This window comes from Antrostomus carolinensis, unplaced genomic scaffold (assembly GCF_000700745.2).
Source record: "Antrostomus carolinensis isolate BGI_N321 unplaced genomic scaffold, ASM70074v2 scaffold5461, whole genome shotgun sequence".
In the NCBI taxonomy this organism is placed as follows: Eukaryota; Metazoa; Chordata; class Aves; order Caprimulgiformes; family Caprimulgidae; genus Antrostomus; species Antrostomus carolinensis.
In genome coordinates this window covers 32,777-49,356 of record NW_010294679.1, presented here as the reverse complement: position 1 = coordinate 49,356, position 16,580 = coordinate 32,777, and the positions used below count along the sequence as shown (strand labels likewise).

General features: G+C 35.9%; 1 protein-coding gene across 1 annotated transcript in view; it reads left to right on the top strand.

Annotated features, from left to right (window-relative positions):
• The window catches only part of CTTNBP2 (cortactin binding protein 2), a gene marked incomplete at its 5' end in the record, with an annotated part of 84,967 nt that overhangs the window by 38,651 nt on the left and 29,736 nt on the right, over positions 1–16,580 (top strand). The window contains 4 exons of the mRNA XM_010177704.2: positions 4,306–4,509; positions 9,747–9,846; positions 13,438–13,588; positions 14,704–14,958. Coding sequence (XP_010176006.2) covers positions 4,306–4,509; positions 9,747–9,846; positions 13,438–13,588; positions 14,704–14,958 — 710 coding nt within the window. The remainder of the gene's footprint in view (positions 1–4,305; positions 4,510–9,746; positions 9,847–13,437; positions 13,589–14,703; positions 14,959–16,580) is intronic.

Genomic DNA, 16,580 nt, shown 5'->3' with positions numbered 1-16,580 from the left:
TTTAGTTTGTGCTTCGAAGTATAAACCTTTTTCTTAGGAGACCAATCAGCCTTTAAAATAAGACCCATCCACCAAATAGTCAATTTGTGGTCTTTGTGAAATTTGTGACAATTCTCAGAGGCAATTCTCAAAGGTAGGATTTTTGTCAAAAACTGATAGTCTTTTCTAATTTGTGCTGGTTTCTGTGTTCAGATTGCCTTTATTTACACTCCATTCACTTGGTTTTGAAAGGGATGGAAACATTAGAGTTCATTTAATCTCCTTATCGTCCTTGCTGTCAACATTTGGCACTGTTAGTATTTTGTAAGTGGCACTGCTTTTTGTGAATTTTTGTAGTTGCAACTGGGAAACGTATCCCATAATCTGAAGTCTGCAAAGAAAGATTGCTTAAACTCTAGTCAGTGGTCTGCTGTTTTATTCATATAGTTATTTTAATATCCCTCCTTTACTGGCTACAGACAGGCTCAAAGAACTTTAAAAACTTTATCTGAAATATTCAGGTAAATATTTAAGAGCTCATTTGTCTTTTACCCAAACTAATGCTTATATTTTATTGCGCTTATTCTCCAGTCCCATTTTTTTAAATGTTTTTTTTTAAGAGAACTTAATCTATTTTGTCCAAGCATCCGGCAAACTGCAGAACTAAAAAAACTTTGAGCCACAGATGTTATGCAAGTATGGAACGACATTTCCTTCAATGTTTTATGCTGAGAAAATAAAAGAAAACATAGATTTTTATAAATATATATGGAAATGGACTTTGTCTTAAAAAAATAAAACCAATATCATTAAAATAATTTAGTGAATAATGCCTGAATTCATGTCACATTCACTTTCTTTTTTCAATTTCTTTTTTAAGTATGACTTTTCTTGAGGTGAACAACACCTAACAACTACAAATACTACTGAAACCTCCTTCCCATATCTGCATTTTCATGCCCTCTAGGCACAGATTCAGTTAGTTTTATTAATATTCTGGTTGATTTTAATCTGGTTTATTTACTTTTTTCAGAAAATGTTTAGAATTCCAATTTTACTTTCAGTTAAAGCAGAGCATGGTGAATTCTTATTCATATTTTATTGTATAGTAAATAGTGAGCTTCAGTCAGAATTTGTTAATATTTTTAAACAACAGTGCGAAACAAATTTAATATATTAAAAGGACATTGAAAGAATCCTCCATTTTTCTATTTTTTTGTTTGTCAATAATTCATGTTTTTTCTTACTGTGGAGAATTGATAATAGCCTAATCACTGAAGTATTCTATTTATTAACTTTAAAAGTTTCCTAGTTATCTCAGATTGCTTTAAGAACATATCAACTGATTTTCAGTAAGGGAGTGTCGTAGTTCTAGAAAGAGCAACTATTAAGAGCAAACTTAAAATCAACGTGCCAGTTGTTTCAGTTACACGTTCTGCTAAATTAATATGATGAGACCTTCTCTCACAGACAGGCCATAGTACTGTATGTCACTGTTTTCATCCCTGCTAGGAAAAGACACCAGCTTTTGTCATTAATGTTGAACAGACTGCACACAGAGAAATTACAATGAACATTTATGGCCTGATTCAAAATCTGCAACAGTGTTTTCATTAACTTCAGCAGCCTTTGAACTGGTGCCAAAATGCTTCTACTCTGTTTGGATTTCTACATTTCAATGGCTTTATGACTTCAAAATGGAAACGAATGCAGGCAGTTGGATTTTCATACCCCTGGGATTTCTGCTTTCACTTTCTTCTTGGTTTTGCGCTTCTATGTCACTCTTCAATGAAGTATGTTTTTTATTTTGCTCGTTTCTATACTGATTGATTTATTCTCTCTATACAATTGGCTTCAAAGTTAAAAGTGGGGGGTGAGGGACTGATCTGGGCTCTGAAATTAACCGTCTCACATTCTGAAGCTGATGCCAGAAGCTGTTTTTGTCTATCCCTCTGCCCTTCGTCACTGCATGCCCTACAAGCTTTCACAGATGCTTCACATTTCCTAACTTTTTGCATCTGTAATGGTATATCTTATTTAATGGTATTTTCTAACATTGGTGTATTTTGTTGGATGAATTCTTCTTAATTATATTGCTTTACATTGATAATAGAAGCTAGAGTTATGTTTATGTTCTTACCTGTTTTTTATATCTTTTTCAGTAGGTTTTCATTTAATGATAACCTAGTATAATGAATTTCATCAGGGAATTACAACAACATATTTTTCATTTCAAAGAGTTGAAATGAAATTTTTAAGATACCACATATGGCACAAAAAAAATCTTGTTTTATTTTGGCATTTCTGTTAATGATGCTTAAAAAAAAAAACCAACAACAAAAAACTTGCACTATTTTCAATAAGGAAGGGAACCCAGAAATACTATTCATATTACAAAACTGCTTGGCAAAGTGAGCTTCATGCTTAAAGCTTAGTCTCAGGCTCCCCAAATTCCTGCAAATAATTCCTGTATAACTTGGACAAAGAATATTAGCATCTGGAGTGCCACCCAAGCAATGTCCACTATCAGCTAACTACCATGACAAGACAGTAAAAACCACACCAGTACAATTTTAAAAACTTTAATATGTATAGCAACAGCTGCAGGACAGTTGGTTTCAAAGAATAACAAAAGGTTGTAAAAGTAAAAATATTTTTATAATAGAAAGGAAGAACACAATTTATTCTTCAGACCTTTGGGGATTTTGTAAGAGGTAACTGGTCTCAAATATTGGGAGATTTATTTTTTTTTTACCACTTAAAGGATGCAGTTTACTTTGTATATTGATTAAAAATATTGGAGAAACAAATATTAGTAAGAGTATTAATAGTCAGAAGGTAGCTTCAGAATTTAGGTTATATGAAGATGGATGGAGTTAACCTTACAGCTTATTGTTGGTTTAAAATTGGATTTATAAAATAACTTTATAGCTGTAGTGATGACTTCTTATAGTCAATATCAAATAAATAAGTTAAATAATAATCTATTATTGTTAAAATACTGCAAATACGTTTCCGTTACATACTAAAGTAGTAAACTTAATTTGGATTTACTAATTTAGCTTACTTTAGAAACAAATATGAAAATACTCCAGGCATTTATTTTTTTGTTGTTTTGCCACATACTTGTTCTAGTTCTAGGTGTTGGAGGTTGGATAGCACTTGATCAGCTTTGATGAAGCTGGAGGTAACACCCTGCAGCTCCCCTTCAGTTTTGGGTGTTGCAGAACCACAGTAAAAGCTGTGTAAGCGTGCTTTGGATTGTTAGATTTCACCCTCATATAATAACCTATGTGTGGCCACAGAATACAAAGTTCTTTATTCAAGAGAGGAAGATAATGTGGGTTTTCTAAAGGTAATAGTGCAAATAAAAAATCTTTCTCCTATTTTCTCTTGCAGTCCTTGATCAAGGAAGAATGCACAAAATTTTCTATGCCTTATGCAGCAAACTTCATATTCTTAACAAACTCCCTACTAAAGCTGATAAGTAATGAACAGAACATTTAACCGAGATAAAGCCTAAGCTTTCAAAGTTTTTAATTTAATATTATTTTTTAATGGGATGACTTGAAGGCTTTCACTCACAAACCTGTTATTTATTCACACTGGAGCATTTTATAATATCACAGAATCACAGAATGTTGGGGATTGGAAGGGAACTCAAAAGATCATCTAGTCCCATCCCCCTGCTGGAGCAGGAACCTAAGTATATTATTATATATTAAGTTTTGCTGAGTAAAAGGAATATTACCTTAAGGTACAGTTCAACAATAAATATATTTATTTCTGTATTATTCTTGTAAGTGATTTCTGCATTCTTTTGCAAACTTATTGAAAGACACCTAAAGTTATTAAGGACTGTTTGTGCTGTTTATCTGCATAGCTGCAAAAGTTTACACTAAGACTGTAAAGGAGGATGAAATTTCATATGAAAATAAGTATTTTGTTTTGGAAACCTTTCTTTAGATACTTTAAAAAACCTTCCCAGCATATCAGCAATTAAATTAAAACTTGTATAAAACTTTTGGTAGTTTCTAAATTTTGATAGTATTTTTTTTTTTTGAGATATCCAGCTGCTACTGTAGTTCATAACAAGTTTCACATTAACCTTTTGAAATGTTCATTTGCATTAACAACTGACACCCCTGTATGCAGTTTTTATTCTTCAGAATACCTTCTGGTGTAGAGACAAAGCATCATGACAAAACTTGTGCTAAACTAACAAATCCTGTCATTTTGAAGGCCTTTTAATTTTTAAAAGAACACTGAAAATGCAAAGCTTTATTTATGTGTCTTCCATCTAATTTCTGTTGCTTTAACTCACAGGCTGGTCTTCCTCCCTAACCCCTTTGTTAACAAGTGGTGGTCCTGTCCCCCTGGGTGGCAGGCCCACCCTTCTTCACCAAGCTGCTGCCCAGGGAAATGTCACTTTATTATCAATGCTGCTTAATGAAGAAGGACTGGACATTAATTACTCTTGTGAAGATGGCTATTCTGCCTTGTATTCTGCTGCTACGAATGGACATACAGGTAAGTGATTCTGAGTTTTGTTACAACATTCAAGTGAAATAGTCAAAACTTATTTCATATGTTTTTAATATTAAATTGGGTCAAATGCATATATTTTAAAAATATGAAATTGAAACTGAGGTATATAGATTATATGACAAAAGTCATAGCATAGCGTATATATAAGCAATACTTTCGGAGGCATTTTGGAACACAGAAAGCATTCTTGCTTGTGGTAACATTCTAATTCTCCACTCTCTTCCTATAAAAAGGCACCAGGTATCATCACGCCGTGCTCAGTGGCAAACTTTTGTAGCAAAGGCAGCTTGAAAGAAAGAACTTTACAAGGGAATAAGCAGGAAAGAATAGGTCATCACCAATGTTTTGGTCTTCTGCAGCAGCAGTGAGAATGGTGGAAGGTGGTTTCAGAGTAGTGTGTTACTTGGGAAATAAAATGAACTCTCTTTATTTTTGAACTAGATGAAAGACCCTTAGTTTGTTCTCTAAGCTCCACTGAGATAGTTAACATTTTTCTTTTTCTTTTCTACACTACCCCAACTCTCAGTCTCGAGGCAGCCTCTCAACCTCAAACAGCAGCTTTCTTTAAAATTCTGGTACATGTTACTGGAGTTTTTTCTACTTATGTAAAAATCTCCTAGATTCTTGTATTACAAATAATATCATTATGCTGTTTTGGACACTAAAAGATGAAATCCACCAATACCAATAAGAAAAATTCCATTAATTCTTAGTAAAATTAGGATTTTATTTCACAATAAAAGGCAGAACACAGTGCCTTTAAAGCCACTGCTTTCAAGAGTACTTTGTGATTTTTATTTAACAATGTATTTGTTAGTGACACAATTAGAAAATGCCAATCCAGTGTCCAAAACAGTATTTGGAGAGACTATTCCATTATTTTTCTCACGTATTTTAAAAAACAAAGTGAAGTTAGGATGCAAAATCAATATCTAGGCAGATAGTGTACATTCTTCTGACGTGTTCAGGGTTAATTTTGCTTCCAGGCATAGGGATAGGAGGAATTTTCGCTTTGTTCAGAATGATATATTTTGTCTTTGCTTGCTAGGTGCTATGGTTTACTTTGTAGGAACATCTGGGCCTTTTCATCTGACAGATTCTTTGCTGTTGCCAAGATCCTTAGAATATTGGAAAAGTCCTTTATTTTACTTTCTTCTTTTGGCACTTCCCCCTCTCCTCCCCTCCCCCAGCTTTTTATCTTCAGTATTAAGAGTCCAAGTTTATTGTATTCTGTGGATTTATTTTTCACCCCCTCACTGAATGGATGTTGTGTGAAATCTTCTAGGCTTCCATTCATCGTTGCTGGTGTTTGTGGAAGACCATAATTGACCCAATTCTTCTTTACTCATCTTGTATTCCTAAAATGTTTTGAAGCAAATGGCCTGATTTTCAGTTACAATTACTGAGCAGCTCTTACTGACAGCAAAGGCAATTTGGTTTCTTGTTTTATTGTCAAAATTTGAAATGAGAGGCACTTGACAGAAGTATGAAAACACCATAATGAAGACAAACACATGCATATGCATCCTGTAATTGTTTAGTATCTTTTACTTTTTAAGGTAAAAAGTATATTACAAAGGTTTTAGTGTTGCCCTTCTATTTCTGGTGGACAGGATTGTGAAAAACACTTGGTTGTACAAATCACCACATTTCAGCGACTAAATGGATTGTATGAATTCTGAATGAGAATAACGTGCAGCAGCAGTATTGTTGTCTTCTTAATGTATTATATGAAAATTGAGAGTAGTAGATTTAGAGAATTTTTGGAGAAAGGTTTTTATTAACTGTAATATATAATCCTTTCTTTGTTACTTGCAGTTTGTTGCCATGTGCATGGATAGATACAGCTTTAAAAGCGGAGACTTTTAAAAACAAATTTATGTAAAAATGTATAGGCAAAGGAAAGGAAGTATAGGAATAAACCTCTTATTTTAAAAAGTCATTTTTAATAACTTTTTTTTACTAACCAGGGGAAAGAAATGACACCGATGTAATTTTAAGAAGGATAAAATAATTTATTGTACAGATTTTTCCATTGTGTTAAGATTGTCAATGGCAAGTTACTGTTTGTTTGTTTTGTTTTTTTTTTCCTTAGAATCATAGAATCATTTAGGTTGGAAAAGACCCTTAAGATCACAGAGTCCAACCATAAGACTTGACAGAAAAGCTTAACCTGGTGGGTGATCACACCGTGATTTAATTTATTGACAGTACTTTCAACCTGGAGTTAGTGACTAAATAGATTTGAAGATTTCCAGGACCCCATATTTCTTCTAAGTCAACTAACCAGATTTTCCGATTTCTCCTGGTGAAGAGTTGGCCAGAAGAAGAGTAGCTCTAAAGTTAAGAGCCAGCATAAGGAGTACCTCCCTTCAGAAATGAACACCATGTTGCAGAGTCTGGGGAGAGTGGAAAGTGAATGATCTCCGCATATTTTCAGTGAAGAAATACAGTATATGAGATGTGTAGATAACTAAAGAAATGTAGAACACATCGTAACCAACATGGTAGCAGCAGCTGTTACGTGCTCTCAGCCCAGTCTGTAGAGAAAATTGAGTTACACAAGAAAAGAAAACACTCAAATGTTCTTTCCTAATCTGTCCTATTTGCAAAATGTGTAGCCTTCCTGTTCGTAAACAGTTGCCTTTTGAGAGCTGCAGCTGAGGGATTTTGTAGCACATGAAACTCCTGGCAGCTGCTTTGTTTCCTGCACACACTGTACCCAGTTCTGTAGGTCTGACAAAGAGAACTTCACCCTAAAAATATACACTGAATACTTTCTTTATGTTTGAATGGACATGAGGAAACTGTTGATTTTATGATTTAACCACTAGATTGGGATAGCTGAAAAGATTGTTTTGTCACGCTGTCTTGGTTTGATCCATTATCAAAGCAGGAGCTGCTTCAGTCTGTTATGCACTTGATAACGTGTACAGTAGTTCACTTAGCCAATATATCTGCATATCTGTACTGTGTTGGCAATCCTGCCCATTCTCTGCTACACATGAAGTGTCTGAGAAAGAGAGAGTGAAATAATGAGAGTTCCTGAAACTGAGAGATGCAAAGAGAATAATAATAACATCCTTTGGACTCAGCTATGTGCTAATCATATGCATTCATGGTATAATTGATTCTCTTCTATCCTGAGTATTTGGAGGCTGTGGCACCCTGAGTGATAGAAAAAACTGGAATTATGTGAGAAGTAGAAAGGAGTGAGGTGCAGCTACATGGAGTCAGCCCTACCGAGTCCCTGGATGTATCTGCATGGTGTTTGCCAGCACTCTGGAAGAACTAACTACCCAGCTGTCGTGGAGAGCAGTAAAGTCTCCAGGTGTTTGTGCTAATAAGCTTCCGTGTTTTGCTTTTGCTTTGACCAAAACCTTTAACTGAGTGATAACATTGGCGTCTGTCTCGTGCCTGCTCTTCTGCCCAGTCCCCTGCACTGCTGATTACTTCTATGGCAGACAGCAGTGAACTGGAGTTAATGAGCCTAGACTGACCCAAATTACCCTTCTCCAAGTCCCAATCAAAACTACACCCAGAGGACCCAGGCTTCTTGGAGGTTATTGCTCTTTTACTTGATATGCCACCAGAACAGGCTTACTAGCTCACATGTTATGCCTTATGAAAGTAGCTGTATTTCCTCATGCTTGCACCTGTCCCTGAGAATAAACAGCTCGTTTCACTGATCTTCATCAGAAACTGTAGTCTCACATAGATAAGCTACCACCTGAATGATCTGCCAATTAATAATTGTGAGTTAACCATACCTTTCTAGAAAAGTGGTCTTGTTCTGTGTGCTCTTCATGGCTTTTGCATGGCTAACGTGCTTTATGAAGACATCAAAGAGTATTCTAGCCTAATACTTGAAACTACTAGAAGAAAATTTTTTCAACATCCTTCATAAACCTTAGAATTATCTTAAGATATCAAGCAGGAATCTGTATTTTCAAGTTAATTTTTAAAATAAAACTGGGTTTGACAATGAAAAGAGGAAAAAATTATATTGTTAGAAGAGTATTATTTCTGTTACAAAGTGATTGAAAATTTAATTTTATTTTAATTAATATTGTATTAAAAGTGGAAATACTGGGTAAGTTAGTTAACTGAAAGCTGCTTTATGACTTAAAAAAAATATTACAGATGAAGTCCTGGTAACTTATCCTGGCAACCAACTTAAAAAAAAAAAGTAATTTCAGATCAGATTACTTATTTAAGAATTTACGAATCTGTTTTAAAATCTTATTTCTTAATGTTAAATTATTTATTCAATCAACTCCACATCATCTGTATTAATGTTTGAAAGAGTTGTAACAGGAGTAAATACTAGATTAGTCAGATTTCTAAGTAATTCTAAATATATGTTTCTGATATGTAGAGATAAGCTTCACTAGCAAAGCTTGGCTCCAGGATCTTACCCAGTGCTGGAACAGAGTACGTTATGCTTGCTTAGAAATCAGGAGTTTGTAATTGGTGTTCTAGCTGAGCTTATTTTCAAAATAGTAGTTTCAACTGCATAAGATTTATTTTAGTCTGATCTAGAACCTATTTCAAGAAGATAGAGCAGATTAAGTATTTTCTTCAGACTTGATTGCATCAAATGCTATTCCAATTTGTCAATGAAAAGCAGTCTAATTACTATGTAATTAAGTATCTTAATTTAGCTTTAGGAAGGTGGAATCAGGCTGGTACTATTTTTGGAAATATATGAATGGAAATGGTTTGGGGAAGTTTGAGGTTGTCAGCTTATCTTCTTTGTCGTTGCAGTCCCTAGTCAAACTATCCTCAAACTAGACTGGCCAGCCTGTTGCTTGAGTTAGGTGTAGCTTGTGAGCATCTCTCCTGTGGCTGTCATATTTGGGATGTGTCACATGCCTGCCAGTGGGACTGTACTGCCCTTAGGGGCTGCTGAATAATTTGAATTCCCCAGTTTGGAGATAAATTAGCTAACACTGTGGGAGTTGCCAGCAATAGGAACATATTTGGATCTCAGTAGAACCCAACCAAAGCCCTATCTGCAAAAGAGTGGTGGTGCCCTCAGGGAGTCTGTTCTCACCTCTCTCCTGCAGACTATTTCCTGAGCTTCGACCTCGGTTTGTTAAGGTGTGTGATGTAGAGTCAAAAAGACTGGCTGCTCTTGCCCCTTGAGCCGGTTTTACAATCTGGTAGTTTTAACCACTTGTTTGTTGCATCAGTCCATGTTTTTGCTCAATTTATAGATTGTGTGAGATTGCTGCTGACTGCAGAAGCACAAGTTGATGCTGCTGATAAAAATGGCTTTACACCCTTGTGTTCAGCAGTTGCTCAGGGACATGTCAAGTAAGTGAAGTCTTAAAATTTTGCCTGTCAGCTACTACTCAATGTTATATTCTCATTACATTATATTATATACTTTTTTCATTACAGTAGTGTTGCATTCTTAGATACAAAAGCATTTAACTACCATTTATTGAAAGCATCTACTGAAACTCATGTTCATATGCCATTCTGTCTTTAATGTTGTCCACTTGTTTTGTTTCCAATTCCAGCTCTTAAGGTTGCTAAATGTATATCCTTAGTAACCACAATATGATACAGGTCTACATGGGCATTATACCTTTTAATTTCTTAATGTTTTTCAAATTATCAGCCATAATACAGGATTAACAGAAGAAGGAGGAAAGAAATTATTTTTGCACTGATTTTTTGGAGCATAGAGAACTATGAATATTATATTCAGAGACAAAAGAACATTCTTGTGATACAGGATCAAATACTTTAAACAACAGAACAAGTTTTTTTTAAGTTTTTTTGTATCAGTAACTTTGGAGAACAGTAACTTATGTATAAGTCAAAGAATATTTCTAAGAACATTCTTCAAAATGTATTTACAATAATTTTCTTTTATTTTTTGAAGCTCCTAATTTTATAAAGATTGGTGTTTTATGACAGCATGATTGGAAAACTATGTCTTCTTTTTATACTGAGAACCAGTACACAGCCATCCAGATGATTGATTTTTTTTCTCCCTTTTCATCTCTGAAGGCTGATGTTGCGTTTTTGCTCTGCAGCTTTACTGGGTATCATAGAATCATAGGAAATAGAACTGAAAGTTGGAAGCAACCATTACATAATATCTTCCAGAGCATCCTTATCCAGATAAAACTATTTTACAAATGCAAAAACTCTTAAAACAGCATGACTATGAATCTTTATTATAGACTTTACCTTTGTTTTATGTATCTTAGGTTTTGCTTATATTTCAGGGTTTGAGTCTTTTAATGTTGCATTTTATTTTTCTGAAAGATTTTACCTTGACATAGTAACATACATGGGTCAGAGTCTATGAGTGGTACTATATTGTGATAGGCCCTGACCTAACAATAAGGAAGAGTGGGGGGGATCCCTGTCCTTCTTATGCTCTTCCATGTGTATATAAGGATCATCAGAGATTCTTGCCACTTCTTAGAGGCCTTCAAGCTTATCAACGTGGGGGTTGGTCTCTTCTCCCAGGCAACCAACAATAGGACAAGGGGGCATGGGCTCAAGCTCTGCCAGGGGAGGTTTAGGTTAGATGTTAGGAAGAAATTCTTTACAGAAAGGGTAATCAGGCACTGGAACGGCCTGCCCAGAGAAGTGGTGGATTCACCATCCCTGGAGGTTTTTAAAAAGAGATTGGACGTGGCCCTGATATAGTAATTGGAGTTGGATCAGGGGTTGGACTTGATGATCTTGGAGGTCTTTTCCAACCCAATCTATTCTATGATTCTATGATTCTATGAACTAATGGGCATCTTTTACTGGAAGTCTTAATCCAGAGGTAGCAGATTCCCACTGGATGTTTTGAGCACAGAAATATGTATCTAGTTAAATGTTTCGGTGTTTTACATAAAATCTGTAAAAACTACACGTCTTGGTAAGACAAACCAAAAATACACTTTTCATATTCTCTCCATAAAATAAATATCTTAAACTTTGTCTAAATAGGAAGTTATTTATTTCTCTGACTCTACCCTCACAACACTTTGTTAAATGTTGTCTGCTGTGTTATGATACTGTAGTCTTCATATTCTTTTTCTGTTAGAGTTACGTAGTAGGATATCCCTAAACATTTTTCTTGCTTTCACTTTTTTAAGATACTAAACAAGAACCAAATTGTAAAAGTGAGCATGGAATAATAAGGGGGCCAGCCAAAAATGCCAGAGAGACTGTGGATGCTTCAGGCTGTTTGATTTGTTGATCACTTCAAAGTTCTGGCTCAGAAAAAATCTGTAATAAGCAAAACTTGGGGCAATGGTATAGTCTCTCCCCTTTCAAGTGTCGTGCTTCATAGTCCATGTTGCTTGTACTACAGCACTAAGAATCTGGGGTTAATGACAGCACTGAACTCCTACCAATTCCACAGTACGTGTCTGTGATAGATTTGCTAGCCAGTCCCCTGTGACGTGTTCATTAGCCTTATTCCTGAACTGAGACAATACTGTTGTTCCAGCCCTAGTTAAATAGTCATGAAAAAAATGATAGTTTTTTGAGGCTGTTCAGTAATATTAGCAACTCAGAAAATGCTTTTAGGAGAAACTTTCAAAATTGTTTCCCATGCCCAGGCCAGGCTGATGTTACCTGACCTTGAGGTCGCAAGTCAATGTAGCATTTCCAAAATCATTGAATACAATGCAAAATAACAAAACATATTTTAAACATAGCAGACTTAAAACTCAGTCTGAGTTGCTTTATGGAGTTGTCTTGTTATGAGCCCATCTTAAGATTACTTTTTTGACTGTACTTTTTCTGTTTATTTGAGCATTTTCAGAAATTGCAGCTAAGTTATTCATATTAATGTTGTTTTACTCTTTTCTAAAATTGTGCATTTTATCTTGAACTTGATTGATTTTCTGACTAAATAAAAATTTATGAGTTATTTTTTAAAATACTTGTGCTTTTTTAAAATCTGAAATTTCTTATATATTTATATTCTTATGTCTTTCATAGTTTTAAGTATTTTGTCATTGTGTTTGTTATAGTATGATCTCCTAACCAGTAGTTATTTGGCATTGCATTAATTGCTTTGGGCTTTATTGTTGATATCCTTCTGTTTTTATGGACTGAGAAATATTGAGCCAGAGAGAGGGGGAATTATCTTTGTTTACAGCCCTTGTTTGAACTGCAGAGGGAATAGATTGGAGTTAAGATTTTTCTAGTCTTGAGAGTTCTTGGAAAGCTGGGTTTGGGAAGGGAAAGGGAGCCAACCTTGGCACAAGAACAGGGAAGAAAACTGGACCTACTGCTACAGGGTTGTGAGGAAGTACAGGATCTTGGATCCGAATGCCCGTCCCTCGTGAGTCTCTCGTCAGCACTCCTCCTAATTGTCTGTCCACCCTAATCAAGTAACTGCTACCAACACACCCCAAGCTGCCCTTCTGGAGTAGCCTCCATTTAGGGATCTGAGTGGTAGGTAGTGCCATAGCTGTTTTACTGTACCCACCAAGTTACTTCCCTGAACCAGTATCCTTTTTGCTAGTATCTAAAGATAGTCTTAGTCCTTCTTTTTTTTTTCCCTTTTCTTTTTAAAAACTATTTTAAATATCAGTAATCAGAAAAGAAATGTTAAATTTTTGCTTGGCTGAAGGATTTTCTTAAGCATCTGTCATCAAGTTTTTATTAGCCATGTGAAATTAAATGTTTTACGTTCACAGTTTTTAAATGCAACTACAGTAGTTTAAGATTTATGAGTTTAAAGTAACCTGATTTTCTATCTTTATACCTATGTATAAAATTATACCTTTACTTGTGTATATGTGATGGATAAAATCACAGGTAGATCTGTATCTAAAAAATAAGTACTTTATAAAAAAACCTGTAAATGTTGTAAGTTATAAAGAGGTTTTGCATATCAAATATAAGATAATATTGCTACCTTATTGTTTGCTGTAGGTGTGCAGAATTATTAATTATGTATCAGGCTGATATTAACCATGCTGCTGAAAGAGGACAGACACCTTTGTACCTGGCCTGTAAAAATGGAAATAACGATTGTATTAAGCTATTGTTGGAAAGTGGAGCAGATCGAACAGTAAAAACCAGTGTAAGTTAAAATAGTTTATAAAGTACCTTGTGTAGTACTAATAACTGCAAATAGCTAGGAAATACTTACATTAAAATATTTATTTACAGTTTTTTTTAAAGCTGGAATAAACCATGTAATTTGAAATTAAGATTTTGTTCTTTTCATCATACTTTCTGTGTTTTTTTAAGCTGTATATTGTCTAAAATATCCTAAATTACATGACTTCCATATCATTTTACATATTTCACATTCCCCCTGCAGTTTGCTGCAGACTTTAGTTCAGTACTGCATTTGCAAAACCGAACTCTTCTGTTTTGACATATTTTTAAGGTGGAGAAGTGGAGACAGGGATTTTTCTTCCACTTTTTATGTTAGAGTGCCTTATTGTTGTCCTTGAGGGAACTTCCACCCTCAAATTTGTCAGCCAGTATTGTAAAGTCTCTTATATCAAAAATGGGAAAATATGGCAAAAAAAATAGTATCTACAGGAGAAAGCGAAGAGGACTGTCTCAAAATTGATTGGTGTTGCCCTTTTCAGGTGTTTTCCTAACGTTTTTGTTAGGACTTTGATGTAAACGTGACAATAAATGTGGGATGTAGGCTGTCCAGAAACACAACGCAAAGAGTTATTAGCTTCACAGTACCTTTTGCTCCTCTATTACACCACATATTTTTGATTCATTTATTTTTTTATTTGAAAAATAAATATATTTGACTTTAGATGAGAGAAAGTTACAATGTCAAAACCATGAAAATATCTGATTGATTAATGCAATATGAAACAAATTATTGATCATTAGAATCCTGTTAGTTTGATATAAGGAAACAGTTTATTAATAGCATCTAAGTCCTATTTCACTTAAACTCTTCTAAAAATTTTGAAGTCTCTTGTTTGTTAGACTGTCCTTGGAGAAGGCTGTAAAATTTTCTTTCTGCTACATTTTCCTCCCTCTCTTCCTTCCACCCCAAACACATACAAGCAACTCTGTTTTCCCAAAGGATTATGATGTCACTTTTGCTTATCTTTTAATTTCCAAACAGAGCCTGCCATCCAGATTCATTGCTGATACAAGTCCTGAAAACACTTTTCTCTGTGTTTGGTAGGAGTGTGCTTTTTGCTTTTGTTTTTTTAGGATGGCTGGTCACCAATTCACGCAGCAGTGGATTCTGGTAATGTTGACAGTCTCAAACTCCTTATGTACTATGGAGAGCCAAACAATGGGAACTCTTTGACTGATGCAGAGCCTAATTTAAACTACTTTGATTTGGAGAAGAGAGAAGGCAACTACAGCAGTAGAGTAAAGCCTGTTATTTCTGCAGATCTCATCAACCACGCTGACAAAGAAGGTTGGACTGCTGCCCACATAGCAGCATCAAAAGGCTTTAAGGTCAGTTTATGTGAACAAGTTACAGTAACCTGATAGGCAAGATAAATCCTTCTTTTTTTATCTTTGAAGAACTAAAACTTAGATGTCAAATCTGTTACCTAGTTTATGGTCACACTTGATTTAACGGAGAGAGACAGATACTTCCAGTGAACAATTTACCCCCAAAAGCTAGGTGTCAAATGGGGTGAATTGTCATATTTAAATGCCTATTTCTTTGAGGACAACAATAACAAGAGAAAACATGATTACCTGAGATTCAGATTTTCAAAGTTAAGTTAAGGTGAGGTGAATCCCACCCTAAATGCCAATTCACTGGGAGTCATGTACTTAATATACATGATATACAAGACAGTATACAATATATATAATGTATAATATACAATATATTTGTCCAGAGGGCAAACTTTGAACTGTTTAGAAGACTGGTCAGTAAAATCCCTTGGGAGGCAGTTCTGATGGGCAAAGGAGCCCAAGAAGGCTGGATGCTCTTCAGGAAGGAAATCCTGGAGGTGCAAGAGCAGGCCATCCCCATGTGCTGAAAGACGAGCCATCGGAGAAGAAAACTGGCTTGGCTGAGCAGAGAGCTTTGAGTGGATCTCAGAAAAAAGAGGAAAGTCTATGAGCTTTGGAAGAAGGGGCAGGCATCTCGGGAAGACTACAAGGATGAAGTAAGGTCTTGCCGAGAAAAAATCGGAAGTGCTAAAGCCCAGCTAGAACTTAATTTGGCCAACTCTGTGAAGGATAACAAAAAATGTTTCTATAAATATATTAACAACAAGAGGAAAGCCAAGGAGAATCTACATCCTTTACTGGATGCAGAAGGAACAACAGTGATGAGGGATGAGGACAAGGACTTACTGCCTTCTTTGCCTCAGTCCTTAATAGTAAGGCCAGCTGCTCCCTGGGTACCCACCTCCCTGAGCCAGAAGCCAGGGACAGGGAACAGAACAAAGTTCCCATGATCCAGGAGGTAACGGTTAGAGATCTGCTTAGCCAACTAGACATTCACAAGTCTATGGGGCCAGATGGGGTCTACCTGAGGATATTGAGGGAGCTGGCGGAGATGCTCACCAAACCCCTTTTCATCAACTACCCAATAGTCCTTGCTGACTGGGGATGTTTAACGTGACTGGAGGGTGGCAAAAGTTATACCCATTTACAAGAAGGTCTGGAGGGAGGATCTGGGGAACTACAGGCCTGTCAGTCTGACCTCGGTGCTGGGGAAGGTGATGGAGCAGGTCATCTTGAGTGCTATCACACAACACATACAGGAAAACCATGTAATCAGGCCCAGTCAATATGGGTTTATGAAAGGCAGGTCCTGCCTGACTAACCTGATCTCCTTCTATGACAAGGTGACCTGCTTAGTGGATGAGGGAAAGGCTGTGTATGTGGTGTACCTGGAATTCAGCAAAGCCTTTGATGCCATTTCCCACAGTATTCTGCTTGAGAAACTGGCTGCCAATGGCCTGGACAGGCAAACTCTCTGCTGGGTTAAAAACTGGCTGGATGGCCAGGCCCAAAGAGTGGTGGTAAACAGTTAAATCCAGCTGGAGGCCAGTCACAAGTGGTGTCTCCCAGGGCTCAGTGTTGGGGCCAGTCCTGTTTAACATCTTTATCAA